General features: G+C 42.1%; 4 protein-coding genes across 5 annotated transcripts; 1 reads left to right on the top strand and 3 right to left on the bottom strand.

The window, feature by feature from the left end:
• The first annotated feature begins 1,962 nt into the window (after positions 1-1,962).
• LOC1279417 (zinc finger and SCAN domain-containing protein 2) lies at positions 1,963-11,746 on the top strand. The gene is made up of 4 exons (XM_061656036.1): positions 1,963-3,944; positions 10,751-11,027; positions 11,097-11,197; positions 11,274-11,746. Exons 1-4 carry the CDS (start codon positions 2,622-2,624, stop codon positions 11,541-11,543), a joined length of 1,971 nt encoding a protein of 656 aa, XP_061512020.1. The 5' UTR covers positions 1,963-2,621; the 3' UTR covers positions 11,544-11,746.
• Positions 11,639-14,057, bottom strand: LOC1279416 (serine/threonine-protein kinase RIO3). Its single transcript, XM_061656037.1, has 2 exons — positions 12,378-14,057; positions 11,639-12,300 (listed from the first exon to the last, which is right to left on the bottom strand). The coding sequence occupies exons 1-2, from the start codon at positions 13,857-13,859 to the stop codon at positions 11,980-11,982; spliced, it is 1,803 nt and encodes a 600-aa protein (XP_061512021.1). The 5' UTR covers positions 13,860-14,057; the 3' UTR covers positions 11,639-11,979.
• A 245-nt stretch (positions 14,058-14,302) lies between these two features.
• Positions 14,303-16,461, bottom strand: LOC1279415 (inhibitor of growth protein 5). 2 transcript variants are annotated; one of them, XM_319132.5, is made up of 5 exons: positions 16,249-16,461; positions 15,789-16,148; positions 15,542-15,708; positions 14,854-15,009; positions 14,303-14,767 (listed from the first exon to the last, which is right to left on the bottom strand). In XM_319132.5, exons 1-5 carry the CDS (start codon positions 16,283-16,285, stop codon positions 14,666-14,668), a joined length of 822 nt encoding a protein of 273 aa, XP_319132.4. In that variant the 5' UTR covers positions 16,286-16,461; the 3' UTR covers positions 14,303-14,665. The 2 variants fall into 2 exon arrangements, with proteins under 2 accessions (XP_319132.4, XP_061512022.1); XM_061656038.1 differs by having other exon boundaries at positions 15,503-15,708; positions 16,249-16,446.
• An 8,021-nt stretch (positions 16,462-24,482) lies between these two features.
• LOC1279414 (peptidyl-prolyl cis-trans isomerase, rhodopsin-specific isozyme) lies at positions 24,483-25,931 on the bottom strand. The gene is made up of 4 exons (XM_319131.5): positions 25,511-25,931; positions 25,226-25,436; positions 24,798-25,143; positions 24,483-24,705 (listed from the first exon to the last, which is right to left on the bottom strand). The coding sequence occupies exons 1-4, from the start codon at positions 25,568-25,570 to the stop codon at positions 24,561-24,563; spliced, it is 762 nt and encodes a 253-aa protein (XP_319131.5). The 5' UTR covers positions 25,571-25,931; the 3' UTR covers positions 24,483-24,560.
• Between the last annotated feature and the right edge of the window lie 1,722 nt (positions 25,932-27,653).

Below are 27,653 nucleotides of genomic sequence, written 5' to 3'. Positions count from 1 at the left end.
GTGGCGCACGTTGTGCATTCCTTCTAAACATTCAGAGATGCTGAGCTTCCGTCAATTGGATGGTACTATGGATGGATTTGGTTTATCGATTATATTGATAAGCTTTCACTAATGATTTCCATTTCCATTGTAAGCTACACACCGCAAATAATCCGCTACGAAAACGTATGACATTAGCTTTAACGATACCGAATGATTGTGGTTGGGTGGTCGCTTTTTGTTTAGTTTTCGATGCGTCATTCAAAAACGCACACTTCAAATCTAAATGCCACCCGAAGAAAGTAGCTCCAATCGAGCTCGATACATTCTGTTCGATAGGTAACAACGACAACAACAACAACGGCAAGCTTTGCACACAAAAAAAGTCAATTTTTTGTTCCTTGTATTAAAATTATAGCGTCAAAATGAGATCATAGATCAATGGAAATATGCAAAGCGCGCCCGCCAGACCACAGCACATATGTCCACAATTTGTGGGATACTCCCAAGTGCCATAAAACCCACGTACCCCAGTGGTCCGGCCCCGATGGATAACGCTTCAATGTAAGGCAGTAAAAAATTCCCCAGAGAGGTTGGTAGGAAAATTGACAGATTAATAAAAAAAAACGACGACATCAACCGATCACGAGCACGGAGTACGGTTGTGCGACCGATACCGGCCAAAAGCTCAATCTCGTTCGCGAATGGGGCAGGCACACGCCGCTAAACAAGCGCTTCGTTCCGGGGACGCGTAAAGATCACCCGTCATTATCATCGCCGTGGCTGCGATCATCCAATCATGTTTTGACGATTTCGAGAGTGTGGTGCTTTCCGTTCGAATAAATTCATATCGATACGGCTCGTTCAGATCCTCCACCAATTCCCGTTTCCACCCTGCACACACCGCCAAACGCGATCGATCCATCGGCAAGAGAAAAGCCATCATCGCACAAGAATGTCACATCGATTTCTTGACAACACACCACAACCAACGGCTCACCCCGAATGGGCGATTCAAATCCTACGCAAACCATGTTCGAGCGCTCGAGCCAAGGTAGAACACATCGCCGATCGCTCTCACCTGTGCCTGTGGTCTTTTGTCGCGGCTCGCTATCAGCTGCATGGCGATACAAACGCGATCACACACATGACAAAACATGCGTTGTTACCGAGCAGTGCCGTGAATCGAGCGTCAACCGTGGCCGGCCAGTGTCCTCCAATCGCCGAACATCGACGCGGTGGCGGTTCGCTCTCTGTCCGGTCCATTATTTTATTTATTCACTTACACGCCACTATCCTCTCTCTTTCTACATGCGACACGCGGTTCGGTACGCATCGTACAGAAAAAGGAAGGTGAGAAAATGACAAACGAAATCGTAGTCACAGAGAACCCGAGCGAATATCGGTCACATCCTCCTAGAGAGCTACATAGAGTGCTGTTGTTGATTTTTAGGCAACTAAAACCATCCCATTAGGCTGAGAATCCTTTACTACGCATTCACTAAACCGTGATATTAGTGAACAGGATGCTTTAAGTACCATAACAGGATTCTTTAAGTACCATAGTATGCTTAGAACATAACAAAAGCATACGAGGGTAAACTGATGGTACTAGATGCACGAAATGACAAACAAATGTGATCCGAATTTAATTGGTAATATTGATAAAGTTGTGTTTCTGTTTTGTTAATTAAAAATAAAATAAAAACTTAAAAAAAGAATAATTCATTTGTTTCAGTTGGTTTTCAAATTATAATTAAAGACACTTACTTACTTTCTTGCACATTGCGTTATATCGCTGAGATCACAAATCGTATAATTACAATACTTCTTCTTGCAACCCCCATCAGCACAGTAGGTGTGGGATACCGAGTTTCATTCATTGCCTTAGCGCCGATCTTCTCGCCGTAGGATCTTCTCTCGTGACACTTTTCTTCGCCTCTTACTATCAACGACGGTAGATCAGTGCGTCTTCCGTCGAACGGAAGCAGCATCACCGCTGCCAACCACGGCCGTGACAGAGACAGACATGCATGAATGGGAGAGAACATGGATGATGTGCGATAATAACGAAAGATGCCAAGACCATCTCGATCCGCTCTCGCCCAACTGCGTACGCCAGACAGAGCACACAGCATCGCTCACTCGTGACTACACAGTGACCACACAGTCCGGAGATATGGAGAAAAACCCACCGCAGCCTAACAGATGATTCGGATGGGCTTAATCAAACAGTTTATCTAGGTAAACTGACGTTAATGGTTGGACACACGCGCGTATCGCTCCGTGGTGCTTATTTTGTGTCCAGCCTGCTACCGGGATTGCGTACCACTGTTTGAAACTGTTGGGTGTGCGTGTGTGATCATTCTGTACTGTGACGAGCTTGCTCAAGGATATAGTTTGAGCTACAGTGCGCGAAACCGCCAAGTGTATTGCTCGAATCGAGTTCGTCGCTTACTACTTTGTGCCCAAGTCTTTCGTTTCACAACGCTTGCGCCTTGGAAACAATACGTTTTACGGCTACTAGACGAGCTGATAACATGATCATAAACGCAGTGTTAGCGCTCTGATGCGCATGCCGATTGTGTGTGTATGTGAATGTGTGTATCTGTGTGTTTTTCGTGCCTTTTTATCCTCGCAGCATGGGATTTAGTGACAATTGTAGCAAAATGAGTGATCTGAACCTGCTGCCCAAGAAGCACACCAACTTCAGCATCGAGCGTATCCTGCTTAAACAAACTGCCGCCTCACCTTCCGACGGTAGTGGCGCGCCAACCACTATGTCCCACTCACCCCAGCCACAGTTCGAGTTGCTCGAGCAAAAAGTGGACCTGACGGTTAAAACGTGCCTGAAAATAGTTCAATCGGCCACCGACCACCGTACGGCCGCAGGCTCCACTTCCGCCTGCACGGTGACCTCGAAGAATGTTATCCCGCTGGCCACCGCCGGAGACACCGGAACTTCGATCGTGGCCCCTTCCTCCCAAACGCTTCTACTCGCCGGTCCGCACCGGCCACTGAACCGCGTTCTAGACAACCCGTGGTGCTCCCGGGGACCTCTCATGTTCGATCCCAAGCTCATCAGTGGCCCCGGTCCCGCCGCCAGCTTCGGTGGCGGTACTCCCCACAAACCTGCCCATTCATCCCGGGGTGCCGTCGGCGATGCTGCTCTCGGACTGCTCGGACCTGTCACACCGCCGTCACCCTCGTCGGCAGCATCACCGTCGTTGGCGTCGTCGTCGTCGCCGTCGTCGTCACTCATCAAAGCGGAAGTCGAGAGAAAAGTGGTGCTAAGCGCGTATGCTAATAATAGTGTAATTGAACGAAACAGATTATCTATCAATTATCCTTATCCGGTCGGACTGTTCAACGCGTACGCCTCGGCAGCGGCGGTCGCGGCAGCAGCAGCCGCCACCGTATCATCGGTTCACCAGTACCAGCATCATAATCAGCAGCAGCGCATGACCCCGTCAGCCCCGCCCGATGCGTTGCTTGCCGCGGGTACAGCTTCGGCATCGATCGGCATCTCGATGCAACAGCAGCAGCAGCAGCAACATAATCAGCCGCATCCCCGTGCGGCAAGTTTGTCCGCGGCTGCCATATTGGCCGGCTCGGGCACGGCTCCACTACACGCTGCCAGTGCTGCACTATTTAACAGTTTCTATCAGCTGCAGAAAAGTGATGAAAACCAGAATAGCATCTTCGATCAGGTTAGTGGAGAGGACGAAGGTGCCTCGGATGGAGGCACAACGGTCACCTCGGGCGATGGCGGCAAGGACTCGAAAACGGATCTGTTCCACGCACATCATCTACACCATCATCATCATCATCTGCATCACCATCATGAGCCGGGCAGTGCGGGGGCCGCCGCCGCCACTGGTACGCTCTGTACGCTCATGTTTCCCGAGTGCTCTTATCAGTGTGCAATTTGTGATAAGATTTTCGGAAACCAAGACACGCTTATGGTAAGTAAAGATCGCTGAATATAACTTTCTGTGATTTACTGAGCATAAACGTAGGAGATGTTGTTCAGTTATGCGCCTGTATCACGGGACCGCCTCATGACTCCGTAAATGTATGTAAAGTCTTTTTTTATATATCGAAACGCAAAAAAAGCGCGTCTGAAAGAAATGTTTTAGACGCTTAGCATATTTTTTGTTTTTAATTGGTCTCATGAACTATTGGACGCTACCCAGTATTTGTATTGATTTTCCAATGAACCGGGAAAACCGGGAGGATTCCAATGAACCGAGGAAACTAGCCAGAAATATATGGGGAATCGGTGAATAAATCGTAAGATGTAAACCCAAAAAGTACGGGAAACAGTCAAAAATCATGGAACATTCTGTCAGTCAGTCCTACGTATGGATTGTGATAAGCATGATCCTTAATACAAATTTGATCATACATGCCTAGATATTCTGGTACATGTAGCATATACTATTTTGTATACTATACTTATACATACTACATATATTTAAATATTTAAAATAATATCTAAAAGATAAGAAAATAACAAAAGATAAATATTGACCAGTACCTTTCGCTCAAAGCGTTTCAATTTACACATATTTTGAATAAACTGTATGTATTCGTAGCGTAATCGGTACCATCAAAGCCTTTGACAAATTTCTTTAGAATTCTAAATGAAACGTCTTTACAAGCATGCATTCTCATAATTGAAGGTATTTTTTTAAATTATTTGGCAATTATCTTCCAATTTCGATTGTATGTATAATGCAAGAAACAAAACAAACAGTAGAAAATGAAGCGCAGTCCGCTTATAGGAAAATCAGTCTCTGGTTATGGTCCTTTTCCGAAAGCGCACGTTCGGTAAGGTCGCACTTTGCATAAGAACTGATTTCCATCAAACAAACAGTGACGTATCAAACAATGCTATTTATTGATAATCTAATAAAAAGACGTATACCTGCCTATCTTACGCAAAGAGTAGTGAAAGGAGTAGACATTCGCCATTATCCTACACGGGGAGCAAATGCTTCAAGAGTGCCAAACTATATGACTCCAGGAGCAAGAAATTATTTGTTTTCCAGAGGTATCCAGCATTACAATAGTAATGTTGGGTTCAACGAATATAGTTTAAATGTATTGTCAACTCCGGGTGATGATGTTATTTTTCCTTCTTGTCTTTTGTACTTTCAAATGTCATATTTTAAATGTCTCATTTTATATATTTAAAAATGGAATATTTTTAAAATTAACCTACATTCTAAATTCATCAAATTATAAAAATTATATACATATGTTAGTATTTATGACATTTTTTTTAATAAATAAAATGAGACTAAATTGAATTGAGACACATGTGCGTACAGTAGACTCGGGGTTCGGAGCTTGGTAGATTGATGTTGATAGGGCTAATAACTCGTCATCTTTATGCTCAAACATCTACTCGTATGAATATTTGTAGCTTTATCAAATTATCACAAGATACCTCGAGCATTTCAATCCTTTCTAGGAGTCAGAGGTGGGTCATCATCATCTAAGATTGATAACTAATATGTAATTCTTACCTTCTTATTTCGTGCAACAACAGTCTAGTCGGTATAGTCCTGTCTGTCTGTCTGTAGCATCACTGTCACGACTTGGCTATAATTAGTGACTCATTGGGTAATCTATAGTAGCATACTCAGTCCTACGTATGGGGGGGGGGGCACTCGGTTCATACGGGACTTGAACTCCGAGCATGATCAAAAGTCGTGGGTGTTAACGACTGTAACATGGGACCGGCCGTATACTAACATTGTTATCAGATGTGAGATCGTTTAATAATGTGTGCTATAATGTCACACCTCTAAAGTCTGTAAACAGCAAGCTAATCTACTAAAACTACAAACTTTTTCTGGAAATAAATAGAGTGTGCTACAGTCTTTCCACGAGTTACGCGAATAATGCGTTCCGGAGAACTTCGCGTAACTCTGATTTTCACGTAAGTCGAATATCACGTTTTACAGCCAAAATATACTTGATTAATAATGATTTTGATTGAATTTAGTTCATTTATGTTATTTATTACTTATTTGATGCAATTGGTACAGAAAAATCGGTTATTTCTGACTTTTTAGTGATCAAAACTATTGAAAAAATTGCAAATTATTGTTTATTTGGCATGGAGAAATGTAGAAAATTGTACTGTTTTGACATCTGAACTGTCAAAAATAAAAATTTGCGTAACTCAAATTTGCGTAACTCGAGTGTCGCGTAACTCGGTGAAAGACTGTAGTTGAAATAGTAAACTGAAGAATAGTGAAAAATATATTCATAAATTTCATATGAATCATAAAATCAACCGATAATCGTTCAATTGTATGCTCTTAAGACGTACCGAAATGTACAAAACATGATGGGGATACATTTCCTTCCAAAATCGTTCTCGAAGACTATCCGGTACTGTCGGTAATCACCAATTGAACTTTTATTGCCTAGATTAACGCTTAAATATAATTGATGACACATTTTCCAACACCAAAACATGATTTGTCAAGTTTTATTTACCAAGAGTTGACATTTTTCGCATGCGTGCTTATTAATTTGACTGTTAGCGAACCATCAAACATATAACTAAGAAGTACGCTAACTATTTCTCGTATGGCTGTATAGCCCGGCATGTTAAAATTGAGTTTCCTGGACCCAAATAATTTTTCGATGGTTTAAACCAGATGATTTAAAAGATTTATTTGATTTTGAAAGATGGGAGGAACCTATTCGTATACATACGTCTTTTAGTATAACATTTCATACCGTTAAACTCTTTTAACTTAGATTATCGTAATATGGATTGACGGACGAATCATTATGGTTAAATTTCCAGTATGTATCACTAACGTTGTACAGTACACGACAATGAGATGCATTTTAAAACAAAAACGAATTAAAAAAAAAAAAACAAAAACTTCAAACTAGTGTGTTGTTTTTACGACTACGACGATAATACACTGTTTACAACGATTTTGAATAGCATTTTCATAAGGAATCAGTTATCAATTTATCTGACTTGACATTATTTGATAGTAACATACTGATACGTTTGTCTCAATAATGTTTCAGCCATTAAGGCTTTTGTACTACAAAAGCTAAACATTTTTGAAACATGGTAAGGGTGAGGATCATAAAGCAGTGATATTGCTCTTGCTTTGTAGTTTTAACTGATCAAATTTTTGCGCACTCTGTTGCAGATCCGCATTCGACAAATATTTGCAATTAGTTTTAATAATAGGAACTATCAATTTTAAGCATTGCTTGGATGATATATTTTATCATCTTCTTTGGCACAACAACCGTTGTCGGTCACTAGTGGATTTGGCCACTTGTGGGGTTGGCTTTCAGTGACTTTTGGATTACCCCCCTTAAGTAGGATAGTCAGTCCTACGTATGTCGGCACAGTCCATTCGAGGCTTGAACCCATGACGGACATGTTGTTGAGCCGTACTGCGAGATCACCCCGGAAGGAAATGACAATCAAAAGAAATGGAAATTTGGGAACACAAACACCAATGAGGACAAGTATCAACACACTTTTTGGAGGCAGCAGCTCAATTAATTGCTTTTCATATTTAATATCATTGGCACAATGCAATATAACAATAAGAACAGTTTTACTAAACATCAAATTTCACTTTGTCTTATTTTTAGAATAAAAAAGATGAGATTTTGTTTAAAAAAAAATGACAATACAGACCTTGTACTAAATTAGATGTTATTCTAGTTCTTCTACTGATAAGAGGCAGTAAACTGAATAACTATTACATTCAGGGCACCGGTTAGTGTGACGTTCTTGTTCACCTTTTTTATGCCTTTTTCCTTTAGTGTCATGAATTTGACAACCGATTTTTCCCCAAACTCTCCTAATTTTCCATTAAACCTCCAAGGACTATGCAAGCTTATAAGCCAATAAAATCAATCAGTAAGAAGCCTTCGATTGCATATTAAAATTAACTACCAAAAGGTAAATTTTATCTTGTCTCTATGCTGTGCTGTCTTTTATACAACAAAAAACCAAACCAAAGTTTACATTACATAATTAAGACCAAAAAACTTTTAGTATACACAAATTTGTAGTTTAACCCTTTGAAAGTTCCAAAATTTTCAGAAAATGCACAAACCCAATGTGAAATAAAGGCAAGAAGCTAATAAAAGGAAAAAAAAATTCGCCACATTTTTGTTTTCTTTTTTTATGACACCTTTTTTGTGAATAACTTCTTTCTTTCATTTTTACTTTGGAGAATACGTTTAAAGCTTGAGTTTCTACATATAGTATGGAGTGTAAACCAGGGCAAGTCTGGCCTGCAAGGTAAATCTATTTGGTCGCGAGATCATTGCATCCCTTCATATTCTAAGATCGAAGGGAATAGAATTTTAAAAGAGTAGTTACATTGTATACATTTTAAACATATATTTTTTCTTAAGGTTTTGATCAATGAGTAGTTGCATTATTTCTTCATCTGACCAATGTACTTAGTGCGTGCTTTATTTGCTTACTTGCTTCAGATACAATATAACTGTTTCGGAGGAAACTGGGATAACGTTTGCATAAAAAGAGCCCTTTTTTCGGCGGACTGTTGGAAAAAAACCTAAGCGAGACAATTTCTTTCCACAAACCTCCTTTGAAAGGTAATTATTTAAGCTTACTTGCAAAAATCAATCTACGACCTTGCAAGCTGCCTGTCGTCAGTTATCCGGAATTTTCATCATGTCGAACAAAATCATGCGTGTGTTATGGTCTACCTTCGATTTTTATAAATTTCGCAAAAAAAATGTTGGAATAGAGCGTTTGCATCACATTTGTCCAGAAAAAAATGATGGGACAAATTGAGGAGGGATATTGGACCAGTTTGTGGACTAGGGTGTCATTGAAATTCCTCCCAAATTCACCTAAAATGGTCGCACTGAGTTTTGGCGTCATTGTTTGCCGCTACTTCCTGACATATTTTTTCATGTTTCCCAGGAAATATTTCACTGTTTGGCCGGTTACATCGACCTCCCGGCCAAGCGAACGCAGCAATGTAGCGACTTGTCCCTTGGATTCCATTTTCAGCAACCGGAACAGGCTTATACGACGTCCACAAACTGCCGCATGGAGTCCGTTTTAGAAGCTAAGGGGTGCCATTCTTTGATTGCACACGCTTCTAAACGAAGTTGCTTCACGTTTTTGGCGATCGCGGTTAGAGTTCGACTGATAGAGATGTCAAATTTTGTCTGCTGACCCATGGGGTACTGTTATTAAAAGTGCAATAAACGTTTCGTTAGTGTGGGTAAAGATAAACCCATGAGAAATCGACACTTTTGGTCCATTTTTTAAATGCAAACGTTTAGCTAGATCGGGCTACTGAGCTACTAAGCTACTAAGTTTCTACTGTAATTGCTGTCCCTGGAACTAGGTGCGGCTTAAAACTCAATCTAGTTCATTTCTTTTTTTATGTTTTTTTTTTAAAAATTATGAAGCTGGTTAATATTGGTTTATTGTGTAACTGGATCGAATTCCTTAAGAAATATTATATCAAAAATTGTTGACCAAATCAGTTTGGCGCGTTGCCAACAACGGTGATAAATTTGATGAACTTTTTTGGGGAAAAAATCAAACCAAATTACATAATAGTTTTGCAAAATCTTGAATTTATGGCGACCTCATTATCTCATTCGTCAAAGTACCTCGTTCCTAAATGATGTAAGCTTGACATAATCCACTGACACAACACTGTTTGCATACGACGACTGCAGCGACTGAAGAAAAAAGGCAATGAATCTGAAGTATTTTATTCTGAAGTAAACTACGTACTGTAGTCTGAAAACAGTACAAGAGCAAATTTAATGTTTCAATTCGGCCCCCATTGATTGAAAAATTTGTCGACTTCTACTCTACACGGTTCTTAGTAGTGATGGGAAAAATTTAGTTTTCGTTGGAATCGATTCCTACTAGCTCCGAAGTTTTCTTGAAATTTTCCAAAATTTTCGAATAGTAGATCTGGAATCAGTTTCCAGAATTGATTCCAAAATCGGTTCCGGAATCCAAATCGGCTCCGGAAACGGAATCGGCTCCGGAATCGTAAGCGGCTCCGGAATTGGAATCGGCTTCGTAATTGGTTCCGGAATCGGAATTGGCTCTGGAATTTGTTCCGGAATAGGTTCCGGAATCGGAATTGGCTCCGAGATCAGAATCAGCTTCGAAACGAAGTCTGTTTCGGCATCTTCATAAGATTAGGCGTTTGGGTCCAATGATGCTATGTATTGATAGCCGCAAAAAGCGGAACAGGCGGATCTAACGGTAAGCGTACTAGGCGGTCGCCTTAGGCCCCGTCGATTTAGGGACCTCGTCGAAATCGATAGTCAATAGTATACAGTATGTATAAAAGTTGACAGAGTTGAATAGCTGCTAGGGCCCCGTGACTGGCGAATCATTTGAATGGAGTCGACTCTGAATAAGATTCGATGTCGTGAAACTGCAAGCTCATCGGAAATTCGTTGCTTAGCCCTGTTATCGGGCCAAATTAAGTGCTAACAAATAACAGAACATGTTTAATTATTTGAATTATCAAAACTATATTAAATAATATGCACGAAATGGTGCTCAACGAATACCGTAATCCACGTTTTCGCTTATTTAGTTTTAGTTAGAGAATAATTCCAGTGTTTTTTTTGGGGCGCATATTCACTGATTACTGTTGAGAATGTTCGATCATGATTTTTTTTTTTCTAAATTGACATTAACATTCACCGTACTAATGCAAATATTTCCCGCTTTCCACCCCACTAGACGCACGAAAAGAGCCACAAAACACCCCGCTTCGAGTGTGAAGAGTGTGGTAAGGGATTTTCCCAGCTGCGCAACTACAAGTACCACGTGTCGGTGCACCGCGGAACGAAGGAGTTTGCCGCCAAGTGTCCGGAGTGTGGCAAAATGTTCAACGACAAGGGCTACCTTAGCAGCCATCTGAAGATCCATCGCAATAAAAAGGAATACTCGTGTCCCCACTGTCCCAAGTCGTTCAACCAGCGGGTGGCGTTTAATATGCATGTCCGAATACATACTGGTAAGTCGGGCGGTTGTGTTACATTTCGAAGGATCGTTTGCAACTCTCGTTTTGTGTCATCCCCTACAGGTGTTAAACCGCACAAGTGCAATGAGTGTGGAAAGCGCTTTTCGCGCAAAATGCTTCTCAAGCAGCACCTGCGCACCCACTCGGGAGAGAAACCGTACCAGGTACGTACTTTTATATACAAACTATAAAATATACCCTATTTATACTAATGTGACGCTCTCCCTCCCTCTCCGACAGTGTTCCGTGTGTGGTAAAAGCTTTGCCGATCGTAGCAATATGACACTGCATCATCGATTGCACTCCGGCATCAAACCGTTCGCGTGTCCCATCTGCCCAAAGGCGTTCACCAAAAAGCATCATCTCAAAACGCACCTCAACTATCACACCGGCTACAAACCGTACAAGTGTCCGCATCCAAACTGTGGCCAAAGCTTTACACAGTCAAGCAACATGAGGACGCACGCCAAGAAATGCCAGTTTAAGCCGCCAGATTCCGAGTTTGTCTGATCGAGATCCTTGCTGCTGCCGCCGCTGCTAGTGCTGAGAGGCAAATCTGTTGATGTGATATTCTCTTTTAACGCAACTATCTTAGTATGAGGATGTAGCCAATTATACATAATTTATTTACCCGTAATAAATATTTTACTGTCGAAACTAAAACTGTTCGTTGGCTGGGAGAACGAAGCGGACTAGTAAATACAAGTAAAAAGCGTTTCGTCGCCGAACGGTATTTATTTCAATTCCAACCCAATCATGGTCAAACCGGTTGTTTTGGTAAACAGAAGTTATGTAAAGCAGCGTAATTTGTTCATAATTAAATCCAGTATTTTCATTCAATGCAGAGCAATTCTTCAGTAGCAAAAATAAATGAGAAAATCATTAGGATGTTCGAAACCGAATTCATTTCAGATTTGACCTATTCCCATACTAATCACGGACTCTTTTAAGCGACACTAAGTACCTCCTCCTTTACCGTTACTTCATCGTCAGAAGAGCCCACCACACATGCGGTCGGAACGGCTTTGGATGTGCTTTGCTTCTTACCCGGCCCCGCCACAGACCAGGCGAACTCGAACGGGTATTGCAACGGTTTATACTGTTCCGGCATATCGTCATCCACCGTGGTCGCAATGTGGGCTGGTTCGCCCTTCATGTGTATCCGCTCCAAAATGGCAGCATTGTGCGATATCGGATCCAATCCAGTAATGTCAAAGAACAGCTCTTCCTTGCTCTTCACGTCACTGACGCCGCGTTTCGAGAAGAACTAAAATGTACGAAAAGTAAAACGTTCAAACCACTGCTGGCTGCTTCACTGTGGAAAGAAAGGACAAAAACACTTACGGTGCAAATGTTATCGCAATCCCGCATCAGGAATTCTAACGCCCCCGGGTGGCCCGGTTCGACGGATTGCGCCACATCGATGATCCAGCAGTGATTGTCGTGCATGAGAATGTTGTACTCGGACAGATCCGCGTGCACCAGGTGTGCCTCCTTGTACAGCTTGTGCATTATCTCTACCACCTCCAGATATGCCCGGCTCAGCTGCGAATCCGACAGTATCGCTTCCTTCAGCTTTGGCGCCGGTATCATGTTCTCCCCTATAAACTCCATCACCAGCACATTCTTCTTGAGCGCCACCACCTTCGGACACTGGATGCCAACGCGCTGGATCCGGTTCAAGTTCCGCAGCTCCTTCTCGGCCCACATGTTAATGACGGTGCGTGCGTTCTGTTTGGAAAATCGACCCGCAAACCGGAAATCATCCTTAATGTATCGATCGCGCTGCTTAAACTCGTTCAGCGTCGTGCTGAACACCTTGATCGCTACTTCCTTCGGTGGGTTGGGTTCGTCCTCCTTGAGGTTCGGATTGTACGGGTCCGTTTCGGCGTGCAAGATGATCGCTTCCTTGCCGGTCGATATTACACCATCTATCGATTCCAGCAGCTGATTGTTGATCCACTTGTACAGTATCAAGCGGGTCGGCTCGTCCAGACCCATCTCGGCGGTGGCCACGTTTTCCTTCCTGTCCTGTGCCTTGTGCTTCATTTTCGTTGCCTTCTTCGAGTGTGTCTTTAGCTGATTGAACACCTTGTTCGATAGCTTCATGTCGAAACCGGCCGCATCGCCGGTCGAAAACTCTGGCGGAAAGGACATTACCTTGCACGCGTTACTCCGGCCACTAATATCGAGGTTATGCTTCGTCAGCATTTCTCCCTGCTCGTTCAGCCGGAATCCAGCACGCGGCAAAAGCTTTTGCTCCTTCTCGTTCGTCTCAAACCGATCCCAGTCCGCCTTCTGGTCGACCGGTATCTCGACCGGTTCCTCGTACAGCAGCTCCTCCGGAATCACGCGATAGTTTTTGTACGACACCTTCACCTTGGAGTCCTTGTTCCGGTGATTTTCCTCGCGCTTGATTTGCTCATCGTACTCGGCATCGAACTGTGCCTGCAGCATTTGCGCAATGATCGCATCGGAATCGTGCTCCTGTTGGTCCGCTTCCTCAATCGCCCGCAGCACATCTTCCGGAATGTCTACCGACTGTTTCCCTGGATCAAGCGCACGCGAACAACCGGCCACCGGTTCTTCAAACGTGTCCACCACAGGGACGGGCACTTTCTTCGACGACGACGACGATGACGACGATGAGGACGACGATGACGGACCTGGTTCCGACTGCGTTACAGCTGGCGGTGGTTTCGGTGTTTTCACTTCGTTTGACGGGGGACTTTCCTTGGCTAGTAGCTCACGGGCAAACTCCTCTGACATGATCTCCTGCAGATCTACCTCCGCTACGGGTTGAATTTTGGCCCACGGTGAAGACATTCTGTTTGTGTTGTTCGGCTTAACTTGTTACACTTTTGTTGAACACGATTCCTAAAGATAGTTCGCACGCGTGAAAAAGCGTGATTCAGCTACGCTTTCGCTAGGTGTAAAAATATGACGAAATAGCCAGACAGAAATGTGGGACCGAGAGGAAAGAAAAACATGCTTGACAATATAAACAAAGCACTGAAGGCACAAAATCTGGCAACACTGTTTTTGCTTAAGCAACGATTACACGGCGCTGTTCGCGGAATGGACAAATATTTATACGTTTTACATTTTGTGATCAGTTATTCATTGATTTTTTTATAAATCTTTGATTCATCACATTCAAGCACGAATTTACTGGAATTTACTGGTGTTATATATGTATGGGAACTGGGTTATTTCACGGTAAAAAATTGATTTTAAACTGATGGATAAATTGCAATTAAAACGCTGAATCTGTTTCATCCCATCATCGTACGTGGGGACATTTATTAATACCACATTTTTATTAAAAAATCACTCTATCCATCTACATTCATCTCTGACTCAACATCTTGCGTCCATTTAAATCATCTACATTATATTCTATCGGCCTATACACGTTTTTCCAGCCCAAGGAACAAACGTCGCGTTATAATATTACTGACTGTACAATTAAATAAAAGCTATGTTAAAACTTGGAAAAAGAATGTATGAAAATAGTGATTCAAAGGTAAAAATAGTCGTGCGCAGCGTCGGCTCGAAAGCTTCGAAACCTTTGCAGCACGTTTTCCAAATGTATGTTGTTGTATGTCGTGTGGTGGTGGTGGTGGGTGCGCTTATTTCTTCTTTCGATCTTGCGAACATTTCGGACAGAACCACTTCCCTTTCGGTTTCGTCGTCAGACCGACGCACGCAAAGTGGAACCATTCGATGGGACACTGGAAATGGGAGAGAACAAATTGGCCGTGAAAAAGAGGACGTCATTTGTCATTGTTTCATATGTCGCATCATTTGTAATACGTACGTCCGGATTGTCGCATCCAATCATCTCTCCGTATGACACCTGATGGCACAGGCAGTAGGTCGGTTCGTTGGGATCGACTGGCATATCGAGCACGTCGCTTGGATGTGGCGTGGAGTGTCCACCGTCCTGCGCTGCGTCATCGTTCTCCGCACCCTTCTGTAAAGTGCAGTGTACGGGATTAGAAAGAATGTTTGCAGGCCGAACACCATGCGCCAGCATTAACAATCGGAACCAAATGCATGCAAGATGAGATGAACTATTATGACAAACCAGCTTGCACTCGAGGTGCGCTTTTATGTCAATGATAAAACATAAAATCCATTATAATCTGCCTTAGGTTGGCACAAACTACTTCACCGACAATGCTACTTAAGAAAGGCACTATGTCTATGCAGGAACTAGGAAAAAAATTAAACCAGTATGTACACACCGAGAGAATTTAAAAGAATAAACAACAATTACAGCAATTGCAACCGAGTCTGAAGCAGATACATTGGAACGTAAATTGTAAGTATTACATAGAATAGAATAATTAAGAAAGTAAAACCAGCAAAGCAAAGAAGAAGAAAAAAATAAATGATCACACACACAAAGTAAAAAAAAACGTGTGATCCTTTGCATAGGATGCGGGATGAAAGAATGATTTTACCTTATTTTGCCCTTTGCGACCTTCTTTTTCTTGATTTACCTTCTGCTTCTTTGTGTTTTTGCCCTTTCCGTTCGAATTGGCCGCACCGCTGCTGGTTCCACTGTTTGCCACACCCCCGTTGCCAGCCGGTTTGGCCTCATCTTCGGAGGAGTGCGTGCGCTTCTTTTTCACCGTACTCTTGCTATCCTTCACTTTTTTACGGCCCTCTGCAAAAAAAGAAGAAAAAGAATGAAAGTTTCGACCACCGCACCCACACACCGCGCCTACGGACAAAGGCGCAACTTACTTTTGGTAACGTTTTCCTCCGACTTTTCACGCGCATTCACAGTTTTGTCTTGGATTTCACCCTCAAACCGGGCCAAATCCGAGTCCAAACGACGTATATGCTTGTCCACCAGTTCGTACGTTTGTATCGCCAGCTGTACCTTGTCGTCGCCATACTCCTTCGCTTTGTTGAACAGCTCCTGGATGCCCTGCAACTTTTCCTTCTTCACCTCGTTCGAGATGTTTTCCTTGGAGTTGACTAGCGATTTCAAGTACTCGTCCGCCTTTTCGTCGATCGATTTCATCAGCACCTGGGCCCGCGAGTCCAGATCGCGCATCAGCGTAAAGTTTCGCTTCAGTTCGTTGGGTAGATGTTCTAAACCTGCAAAAGATGGGTAAACGTTGTTACACACCCGAACTGTGTTCCGCACCGATGGTGCTCGCGGTAGGGGATGCAAAGGCTAATGCCGTGTCTGTCGTACCATCTAAATAATGCTCCAAATACAAGGCCGACGTCATTTTTTCACTCTTCACTGATTCAAACACGCTGCGAAAAGTTGTTTCGATCCACCGCAACGGAGAATATTAACAAAAATCACTTCGAGATACGTCTGTTTTGTGTGTGTTTTCCAAGCTTTTGAGAAGTGTGTGTGATTCTTTTTCTTTGCTTTCGTTCCCAAGTAGCATATTTCGCACTGGCATTGTTTTTTGACATTTCGCACGGATGTTTTTTTGTTCGAGCAGCAGTCGCTTAGGTCTTTCGAGCAGTCTGCATTAGGCGGCGCTCTGGCACCAATCGAACACGACATCCGACTCGAACAAACCCACGTAATCATATGGAGGTGCAAGGTGTATTTATTGAGGAGGTGAATTATTAGCGCGTTTGCCGGAAGCCATTATTGAGTATTGTTGGGTGATTTTAATGAAAATAGAATTCTTTTATTCAGGAATGTGTTGTTGTGTTGTCTGCCCTACGTTGTGTTCTGTTCCATGCGGTTTTCAATCTGACACTTCCCAAGCAGCCGTCTGCCTACCTTTGACATTTCGTTCGTTAAATGTCATTAAGTTCGTTAATATTTTGAATTCGCTAACTTTGACGGTTGATCGTTACATATTCCCAACATACCGGCCGCCTTGAAGTAATGTTTCAATAAAAACATTTTCAACAATCTAATCTTCACTATCTGGTAACAGACACACCCTTGACACAGGTCTCTTGTAAGTTCCCTTAGACGTCTTAATCGTCACTACTCTTACTACCTGATCACTACCTGGATGCACTCCTATTACTCTGCCTAAACACCATTCGTTTGGTGGTAAATCCTCCTTCACAATTACCATCTGACCTATCTCGATCTTCTTGCTTCGTAATCCCTTTTGACTGACATTATGCAACTCACAAATGTACTCCTTCGACCATTGCTGCCAATGCCGTTGCACGAGCTGCTGCAGCTGCTCAAAGTGCTTCAAACGATTCTCGGGTGTTGTCACGTGATTAGCATCTGGTAACGTCAATAGAGCTTCTCCAATGAGAAAATGGCCAGGTGTCAATACGTTGAGCTCCTCTGGATCCTCCGATAAGGGTGTGAGTGGGCGCGAGTTAAGCTGAGCCTCGATCTGTGTCAACACGGTAGACATGTCAGCAAATGACAATCGCTGGGATCCAAACAGTTTGGTAAGCGTCTTCTTAGTCGACTTCACGGCCGCCTCCCATAGCCCTCCAAAGTTGGGTGCTCTCGGAGGTATGAAGTGCCAGGTGATTCCACACTTCATCATTTCTTCCCTTGTAGTTGCCTGGAAAGAGTCGTCGCTTAACAAACGAAAAAGATCATTAAGTTCACGCTGCGCTCCACGAAAATTCAAACCGTTATCCGTATAGACATCACTGGGATAACCACGACGCGAAATGAACCGTCTAAATGCCGCCAAAAATGCTGATGTTGTCATATCCTCAACCAGTTCGAGATGCACTGCTTTAGTACAAAAACATACAAAAACTGCTATGTATGCCTTCTGAGATGTTGCTCGACGGTGAACTGGTTTTAAATACACAGGGCCGCAGAAATCGATACCAGTCGTCAGAAATGGCCTGGCTGGTGTCACTCTCTTAACTAGTAGCTGGCCAATTGGCTGTGCAACTGGTGTTGAATTAGCCTTGAAACATGTCAAACAGTTTCGGTGTATGTAGTTTGCCAATATTCTGCCATTTAAAGGCCAAAAATCTTGCCTCATTGTTGCCAGGGTGATGCGAGGACCTCCATGCAGCGCCATCTCATGGTATGCCTTTGCAACAATTCGGGTAAAGTTGCCCTTTGCCGGAAGAATCATGGGATGTTTTGTGTTGTATCTGATGTTTGTTTGCCTAAGACGTCCTCCAACACGTAGGACACCTTCATCATCCAGAAACGGTCGCAACTTCCTTAGTTTTGATGTGCTAAGCAATTCTCCCTTTTCCTCTAATTCCCGCATCTCAACATGGAATTCAATTCGTTGTAAATCGACGACTGAACGTCGGATCGCTCTAATAAATTCGTTATATGTAATCGGACCGCTGACTACTGGCTCATTCCTGCATCTTTGAGCAAACCGGATACAATAAGCTGCCACTCTACCACATTTCCAGTAGGAGGAATAGCGATCCAGGAAAGGATGTTCTGCAACGCCCATCGTCATTACAGCCACTTGTCGCTTTCGCTCGAGTTGCGATTCATCGATGTCAGATTTCTCCTCAGGAAATGACCAAGTGCACTCATCATTCGAGAGCCAGTTTGGCCCCTGGAACCATTCCTTAGTGAGTTGATTAGGTAAAGCACCTCTGGACAGGATGTCTGCTGGATTTTCACTTCCCTTCACATGTTGCCAATGATTTCCTTGGGTTAAGTCCTGTATCGTGGCGACTCTATTTGCCACGAAAGTCGCCCACGTATACGATGGAGATCTTAACCAGTTCAGCACAATGGTAGAGTCACTCCAGAAATAACTTTCTGTTATTGGTTGTTTCATAGCGATGCATGCAGTTTTCCAAAGTTTCGCTCCCAACACAGCAGCACAGAGTTCCAACCGTGGTAAACTCAACTTCTTAAGTGGCGCTACCTTAGATTTTGCTGCAAGGAGACCTATTTTCACTGTGCCTTCGCGATTTGTTACTCGGAGGTAAACGCATGCTCCATAGGCTACTTCGGAAGCATCTGCAAAAGAATGGATTTGCACATTGGTTTGATCAAGAAGCATCACATACCTTGGAATCCGCATCTCCTTTACCAGGTACAATTGTTTCTTAAACAATTCCCATTGGTCAACCAAATCCACAGGGATTGGATCATCCCATTCCTTTGTGGCTATCCACAAACGCTGCATCATGATTTTCGCCCAGGCGATAATTGGAGCAATTATGCCAAGCGGGTCGAATAATTTGGCTATGAACGAAAACACGTTCCGCCTGGTAGGAGGTTCATTTGACACATCGTCGAAATCTGCCGCTACTCCTAACGAATCAGTAGTTGGATCCCAATATACGCCAAGCGTTTTTACTTGATCCTCCGGTCCAATACTCACAAGCTTGCATTTATCTTTCTCCTCTGGAGACAGGTTTCGCAAAACCATTTTGTTATTTGAGTTCCACTTCCGTAAATGGAAACCTCCTTTCTCCAATAGTTGCCGCAACTCACTTACTAGCTGGACAGCTTCAGCGTCACTATTTGCTCCACCGATGTAGTCATCCACGTAGAATGATTCTTGTAAAGCCCTTTTACCTAATGGAAATCGCTCTCCTTCATCCGCCGCAAGTTGAAAGAGCACTCGAGTTGCCAAAAAGGATGATGACGTCAGGCCAAATGTGACTCTCTGAAGTTCGAAATGCTTTATCTCCTCTTGTTGAGAAGATCGCCATAAGATGCGTTGCAATGGTGTGTGTTCCTCATGAACCTTTACCTGCAAGTACATCTTCTCGATGTCCGCAATGAGCGCGATGGCATACGATCTAAATCGCACAATTAGATCAAAGAGTGTGTCTTGCAACACAGGTCCATTTAAGAGGCAATCATTTAGTGCAAAACCAGTTGAGGTTTTAGCGGAACCATCGAAAACCGGGCGCACTTTGGTGCTAGCACTGGATAATTTCACAACTGGGTGATGTGGTAAATAGCATGGCTTCACGTTGTCACCTTGTGACATGTCAGGAGATACCTCTACTAAATATCCCAGCTCTTGATACTGCTTTATCGTTGAGCAGTAATTTTCGTATAGTGCCACATCCCTCGACAATCGGTTTTCCAGTTGTAGAAATCTTTTCTTTGCCGTTCCTAAGGACTCTCCAATCCTTTCCCAACCTTTGAGCTTTATGGGAAGTTTTACTATGTATCGACCCGTTTCGTCACGAGAATGTGTTGTAACGAAACTTTGCTCACAATCTTTCTCTTCTTGGGTCAAGCTGTTCTCTGGACACACCTCTTCGATCGACCAAAATCGCTCAATTTGCTCCGCAATACTCACATGAGAACAAATCGCTGATGTTTTCTGCTGCGTTTGCTTTGGCCCAGTTAATACCCAGCCGAACACAGTATTAACAAAATATGGATGAGAATCGTTCATTCTATAGACTCCAGGCCGGCCGCCGTCTAGCGCTAGAAATTCAAAGAAATGCTCCGACCCCAACAACATATCGATCTCTCCACCCTGATGCCATCCAGGGTCTGCTATTTTACCTTCATTCGGAATGCATGCGTTAGGAAGATGTACTGGCTGAAGATTGTGAGTGATGCCGTCCATCACTAAGAATTCCATTCTTCTCGCATAATTGTTGCTCTGCGACGCAACTTCCGCCGTTACAGCTATGTCACTACTGACCTCATGCTTTCCTATACCTGTTAGTTTGATTCCGCTAGCTCGCCGTTGTAAACCAAGCTTTCTACAAAGTTTCTCAGTCAAGACGTTGAGCTGTGAGCCACTATCTAATAGTGCTCGCGTTTGAATGAACATACCGTTCTTTGCTTTCACATTTACTAGAGCTGTAGAAAGCACGCCACAAGAAACACCTGATTTTGTAACAGCCATAGTGAGCGTAGCATTTCCATGATTTGCACCTTGTGCTTCATTGACGAATGTTTCATCAACATTGTTGTTGCTTTGAGCTGATGTGCTAGGCATAGTGTTTTCTTTCGGTAACCACATATGTAAAAGAGAATGATGAGCACCCTTACATGCACGACAACGTACCTTTGATGCGCATTGGTTTCGAAAATGGCCTTTTCCTAAACAGTTTAGACAAAGCTCTTTTGCTCGCGCAATCTTGATTCGTTCTTTCACCGCCATTGAAATGAACTCGTCACATTTTGCTGTCGAATGCTCCGCACCGCAAACATTGCATTTGAGCTTTTTCTCACCTGCTGTCACGTGAATCGCCAATTTCGGAGCTTTTGATGTTGGCAACGGTTGGTTTCGCTGTTCTATTTTATCTTTGCCCAAAGCTTCCAAAATTCGTACTTGTCCTCGCAAGAATTTTATTAGATCGTTGTAATTAGCATCATCTTGTGCCTCAACTGTTCGCTCCCACTCACGCTGAGTTCCTTCATCGAGCTTTGATGTTAAAAGCTGCGTGAGCATGATACCCCATGTTGACGGCGTTTCTCCTAACTGTTGCAATAACTTTGTGTGCCTTTCAAAACCATCGATAACAGCGTTGATGTTTGCTGCTGTTGGTTTTTTCATTCTCGGCCAGTTTAGCAACTCATTTGTATGTCTTTTCTTTTGTATGTATGGGTTAGCAAAACGACTTACCACAGCGTCCCATGCAGCATCATAGCTTGCTGCGCATATCGGAAAAGCTTCGATCACTTTTAATGCTTCACCCTTTAGTGAATTCTTCAAATAGTATAACTTTTCTACTTTAGAAAGAGTTATGTTGTTGTGCACCATTTGCTCATACATGTCCCTAAACTGTAGCCACTCATCGAATTTACCTTGAAATTCTGGTAGCGCCATTTTGGGGAGCTTCACACCGCCTGTGGATGTGTTAGTAACGTTGCTCATATTCTCTTCCTTCTTTGGCACGTTGCTGCTACGCTGCATTCTCTTAAGTTTGCCTGTTAGCACACACACACGCTCATCGAAGTCGGCAAATATAGCAAAATTTTCTTTCTTGTTGTGCTGGTCGTCAAACTGCCTTATTTCCTTTGAAATCTTTACAAAATGCTCCCAGCACCTCTCAAGACGTTTTAATCGAGCTTCGACTTGTTCCAACTCAACTATTCCCGAATTTTCCACAAATTTTTCTAGTCTTACTAGACATTCAATCAAGCCATCTCGTTCCTCCTTTGCGAGAGCAAGAGCCATTGCACTGTTGTCTATAATCGTGCTATTTTCCGTTTCTGAGTCCGAGAAACCACGGAAACTTTCTTCGCTTGAGGCTTTGGCTTGCGTCATTTTCACTTTTACCAGTAATCCAGGTCCTTAGGCACCATATGTTGGGTGATTTTAATGAAAATAGAATTCTTTTATTCAGGAATGTGTTGTTGTGTTGTCTGCCCTACGTTGTGTTCTGTTCCATGCGGTTTTCAATCTGACACTTCCCAAGCAGCCGTCTGCCTACCTTTGACATTTCGTTCGTTAAATGTCATTAAGTTCGTTAATATTTTGAATTCGCTAACTTTGACGGTTGATCGTTACATATTCCCAACAAGTATTGTTATGTCAAATCGCATACAATTTTCTATAACCCACTCCAGCCCTTCCCGATTTTAATAACGGAGCCCCCACCCAAGTAGCCTTAAGAAACTCTATTTGATTATTAACAGTTTATTAAAGCCTTTAATAATCATATAGAGTTTCTTAAGAGAATATGACATTTCCCAGCGTTACCCGGCGCTCTAGCACCAATCGAACACGACATCGAACATGAAAAATGTATGGGATTTGACATGTTTGTCTTGTTTGTTTGTTTGTGTCTGACAGTGCACCTCCATATGATTATATGGGTTTGTTCGAGTCGGTTGTCGTGTTCGATTGGTGCCAGAGCGCAGCCTTACATCATAACGACGTATTCCGTTACCCTCGTTTTTTTTATTCGGGTCAATATAACACACAGTGTTTTTCAAATTTTATCTACACCATTTCCAATTTATTCAATATTCGGAAAATCATTTTTCATTCTTATTTATGTAATAATGCGTATTTATTTTTATACCATACTATTTTTTTATTAACTGTTTGAAAACTATGTGTTTTCTTTTATTCTTCTCTTTGAATCTGCGGCGATAATAAAAAAAGAATTTAAAAATAAAAAAAAAATATTTCATATTTTCAAATAAAACATGTGAAGAGTTTGATAAAGGCAATATTTGCAAATGAGAAAATTTTTCATAAAAATATATATATTTTCTTTGGCAAAATAATATGCTCTTGATGACGATAATTTTTGAGACATACTGTACATGGTCACGTACATGGCGCCTCCATTTCTTATGTCAAAAAGTTCGTCTAGCTTCGTGTGTGTAGCTTGTGTGTAGATGGCAACAAAACCAAGCTTCTGCGACAATTTCTATCAGCTATTGTTTAATTTGTGTGTCATCATGATTTTATAACAGGTCAGTGTATCGATATTAGCATTATCTTTACATGAGCTATATAAGTTTTATATTCCGCAGCATATTTGATTTGGATAGCGTTTGGACATCATGTTTTTCATCCAAGGCTGCAGCTGACCTCCATGCTGATATAATGGAAGAAACTCATGGAATGAAAGAAACTTATGTGATACAGTGACAATATGCAGTGACAAAACGATGAAATGTCGAATAAAAGTATTTGTGGTGAATTTATGTATTTATTCCATGTAATTTAAAAACCTTTTGTTGCAACTTAACGAAGATCTAGAAAATGCATATAGAATGAGAAAGAGCAATACAGCCATCTCTGTCGATTTGTTCGTTGAGTTTGATATTTTTCGTTAAAAATAGTAGTAAAAAGTATACATAATGCATGTATGTATGCACTGTATATGTTTTGGCATGGACGTATGTTTAAATTTTTCAATATGAAATTTGAATATTTTTTATATTATTATTGATGTGAATTACTAATAAATTATTTGTAGAAGCTTCCCCCTCTAGATGCATATTCATTTCATTTTCATTCAGTTCATTTAAACTATGAAAATAATTCATTTTCAAGATGAAAACTTGGCCGTATTGCAGTTCATCATGACAGGTCTATAAGATATCGAACAGGACCAAGGTGTGTTTATTAAGGAGGTGAATTGTTGGCGCGTTTTCCGGGCGCCATCATTGAGTTTATGTTGTTGTTTATGATTGTTATGTCAAATCGCATACAATTTTCTATATCCCCCTCCAGCCCTCCCCGATTTTAATACCGGAGCCCCCAGTATTGTTATGTCAAGTCATGAAATGTCAATTTGCTCAGAAGCACTTCACCTCCTAATATCCATACACCTTGGAACAGGACAGAGCACCTTTCAAACAAAGTCGTGTTTGTTTGTCTTGTTCGATTGCTGCTAGAGCGCCGCCTTATTCGAAGGTGTGCAGTTTTTGAAATTGAAATTGATTTCACAGTTTAATTATTTTTTCATCCTTTATTTATTAAATAGTTGTTCATCTTTTTCTTTACAACCTGCAAATAAAAAAGCTAAAAAATAAAAACAACGTAAAAATAGACAGAGGAATTGCATCACACCGCCATCAAGAGAAACTCAGACAACGCCTACTTGATTGTTAAAATTGTCTTTACTTTTATTAAAAAAGAAACCAGCTCGGCACATAAAAAGGATTTTTTTCCTGCTGAATTACTCAGTTTTGGCTAGTTGCTCGTTGCGCGCAGCTTCACGGCTCGTGAATCCGTCTAGCTTGCGGATGATGTACTGGAAGAAAGCTAGAATGGAAAAGGACATTCCGAGCGGAAGGTACGCTGCCTTGATCCAGGCCCACAAACTGTTGTGAAACGAAACCAAACCAACCGAAAAAAATAATAAAAGCGTTTTGATAAGCGAGACCATAATGAAAGCAAGTAGTCTTCATCTTACTCGTATGGGTCGTCCGAAACGGTAAACGGCCCAAGGATAGGAAGATCTCCACAATCCTCAATGATGACCGGTTTCACTGGATAATCGTCCGTATCCGTTCGCACCTGTTCCACCTTGTGGACCACAGCCTGTCCATCAAGAACCTTCCCGAAGATGGTATGCTTACCGTCCAGCCACGGTGCCGGCAGGGTGGTAATATAGAACTGGCACCCATTCGTATTTGGGCCACGGTTCGCCATCGCTATGAAGCCTGAGCACGTGTGGTTGATCTTAAGATTTTCGTCGTCGAAATACTTCCCGTACATGCTGATCGCACCATGGCCATCACCGGACACAACATCACCGCCTGGAAGGTATGTTATTCATTACTTTAGTGTGGATTGGTTTTGCTTTTAGCTACACACACCGCATCATCATCATCAACTCACCTTGTATCATAAACTTCTGGATAACGCGATGGAACCGACTACCCTTGTAGCTGAATCCGTCCACATCCTTCGTACAGAGTTGACGAAAGTTGGCCACCGTTTTTGGGGCTTCCTCACCAAACATTCCGATCGTTATGCGCCCTATTTTCTCGCCATCAATCGATACGTCCATGTACACCTGCGATGTAACGGTAAACGTGGCTGCTTCGATCTACGAAAAATGTATCAACGTTGAATCCACTCAAACCGTTTCGGAATCAACTTTTCTCGCCACTTCCGACTTACTTCTCCTGGAATGGATGCATATATTGCAAGCAGTATCCAACAACTAATGCAATGCCGCATTTTGTCCTCAATTCACCGGCGTTGTCTGCTGATTGCAAGCTAACTTCCCTAACACGTCGTATCACACAAGCGTCTGGCACATAAATAGGAGCCGCTCAAACAAACGCCATCCTTCGGGACGTTCGCTTTTGACTCGACTTGGTCGAGAGGATACCGTACAAGTGTTCTGGTCGATATTGATTTTATTAGATGTTTGCTGCACTTTTCAAAGCATACCGTAAAACGTAGTACAACCAAGCCAAGCGTGTGCTGCCGATAGTGCACGCACACGTCGCCCATCCAAAAGACAAAAACTTCTCCAAAACGCAACACAAACAACGAATTACATCACCATTGCGTGCGGCGGCTATCACGATCACAAGTTATATCAGCAGCGCGTGGCCATTTGATTGGGTGGCCGCCGTGGGTTCTTGCAGGTACACCGATACACGGGATCACATTAAATCCGATTGATAGATTATTTTACATTCTCATAAGCTTCGTCGCTCCTAAACTGCAACTCGTGTCATCGTTGTTTTGGATACTTGCCTCTCCACACTACAAAAACCGAGAATCATTTAAATGTATTATTTTTATTTTCCTCAATTATGTTGTAGTCTATATAATTAATTCTTAATCGAGTAGAGTTTTTGTTTTACAGCTTTTCTCTTTCTTTGAGTTCGTGTTGCCTTCCTGAATACGGAACCATAACGTTTTACAACGTATTCTCCTTCACTCTCGTGCTCTTAATAAAAGCCTTTTATATACATATATTTACAAAATGTACAGAAAAAGGTACATTCTTCTTTTGAATTCATGATGATCACAATAAGTTAAGTAATAATAACAGCATTCATTTATTCCTACCTTCTCTTCTTTCGATAGACGTTTTCTGATTTTACTGGGCCGCTATTGTTTTGTTTATTTGTTCATTATTTTCATGTCGTTTTGTAGAAGAACATAAAAAATCAGTTGTAATTGTGTATTCTTCTTTTGTTGTCTTTGCTTGTGGTTTTATAGAGTTATTTTTGCGTTATGTTTATTTCGTTTGCTTCCCACTTTACCGTTTATCTAGCGACATCCATTTTCCAAGAAACCAACGTTGCCAACCAATGCAACAAAATACCACGAAAGCGCCGTGGCACACACACACATGCGAACTTTTGTAACGTTTGTTTTTGTAATTTCACTATCTAAAGCACCCCCAATTTCGGACCCATATAAACCCATCTGGCAACAACGGAGGGAATCAATAGTTGAAAGAGAAATAAATGTACACCAAAATTACATGCAATGCACAAAATACCGCAAAGACGTGTCTGTCGTGTTGGGCACATATCCACTGAACCCTAATTAGGAATGTCTTCTTTTAAAAATGTCACTGAAATATTGCAAGTGCCAAAAGTACTTGTTTTTTTTTTTGCTTTGCTTTGCGTTCTTCATTGTCGGCGGTTGATCGTATTTTTAACTCTAAAGTTTATGTTTAATTATCTTTTGATTATTATTTTTTTACACATGTCTTCTTTTATGTTTTTTTCTTTATTTTAGCGTATTGTTCATTTTGATACCGACATTATGAGTGATGGATCTACTGTGTGCTGCGCCAGAGGGTTCCCATTATCCAGCAGGTTAGTAATCATGTTCTTTAGACCAAACAAAATGATTGCCCAGCAGAGGGAAAGATAAACGCTTGATGCGTTTCGCCACCAGCTAAAGATAAAGTTTCTGGTTTTCTTTCAGTTTTCAACAACCCCTCCATCACCTCATGTTTGCTTACAACACATAGTGAATGTGCACCAACCCCTCCCTTCATCATTCACAGTCGCGACATTATTACTTCATTTCAGGTTTTATTTTTGTGGGTTCGAATTTTATTTATCTCGTTTTCGAATAGAGTTTATATGTACAACGAGTGGGGTTTCTTTTTCATTATCATACGAATGTACTTACACGTATCGCAAAACAAAAAATTGGGGAAAATAATTATAACGAGAGTACAAAAGGATACATAGTGATCTTGCGTGAAAGAGTAAAACAATCACACTACACAACAGCGAGACACCTTGTTGCGGCGTGGTGTGAGCAGCAATGACCAACAGGCCAC

Source organism: Anopheles gambiae, chromosome 3 (assembly GCF_943734735.2).
Source record: "Anopheles gambiae chromosome 3, idAnoGambNW_F1_1, whole genome shotgun sequence".
Lineage (NCBI taxonomy): Eukaryota > Metazoa > Arthropoda > Insecta > Diptera > Culicidae > Anopheles > Anopheles gambiae.
This window is presented reverse-complemented; position numbering and strand designations above follow the sequence as displayed.

Coding starts and splice junctions, on each gene's coding strand:
- LOC1279416 (XM_061656037.1), bottom strand. CDS start 13,859: ATGTCTTCACCGTGGGCCAAAATTCAACCCGTAGCGGAGGTAGATCTG. Junction 12,301..12,377: donor ATTGCGATAACATTTGCACC/GTAAGTGTTTTT, acceptor CGTACATTTTAG/TTCTTCTCGAAACGCGGCGT.
- LOC1279415 (XM_061656038.1), bottom strand. CDS start 16,285: ATGACGTCGGCCTTGTATTTGGAGCATTATTTAGATG. Junction 15,709..15,788: donor GGAGGAAAACGTTACCAAAA/GTAAGTTGCGCC, acceptor CTTTTTTTGCAG/AGGGCCGTAAAAAAGTGAAG. Junction 15,010..15,502: donor GTCGCAAAGGGCAAAATAAG/GTAAAATCATTC, acceptor TGCACTTTACAG/AAGGGTGCGGAGAACGATGA.
- LOC1279414 (XM_319131.5), bottom strand. CDS start 25,570: ATGCGGCATTGCATTAGTTGTTGGATACTGCTTGCAATATATGCATCC. Junction 25,144..25,225: donor CCAGAAGTTTATGATACAAG/GTGAGTTGATGA, acceptor CATACCTTCCAG/GCGGTGATGTTGTGTCCGGT. Junction 24,706..24,797: donor GTTTCGGACGACCCATACGA/GTAAGATGAAGA, acceptor GTTTCACAACAG/TTTGTGGGCCTGGATCAAGG.
- LOC1279417 (XM_061656036.1), top strand. CDS start 2,622: ATGGGATTTAGTGACAATTGTAGCAAAATGAGTGATCTGAACCTGCTG. Junction 11,028..11,096: donor GCATGTCCGAATACATACTG/GTAAGTCGGGCG, acceptor CATCCCCTACAG/GTGTTAAACCGCACAAGTGC. Junction 11,198..11,273: donor CGGGAGAGAAACCGTACCAG/GTACGTACTTTT, acceptor CCTCTCCGACAG/TGTTCCGTGTGTGGTAAAAG.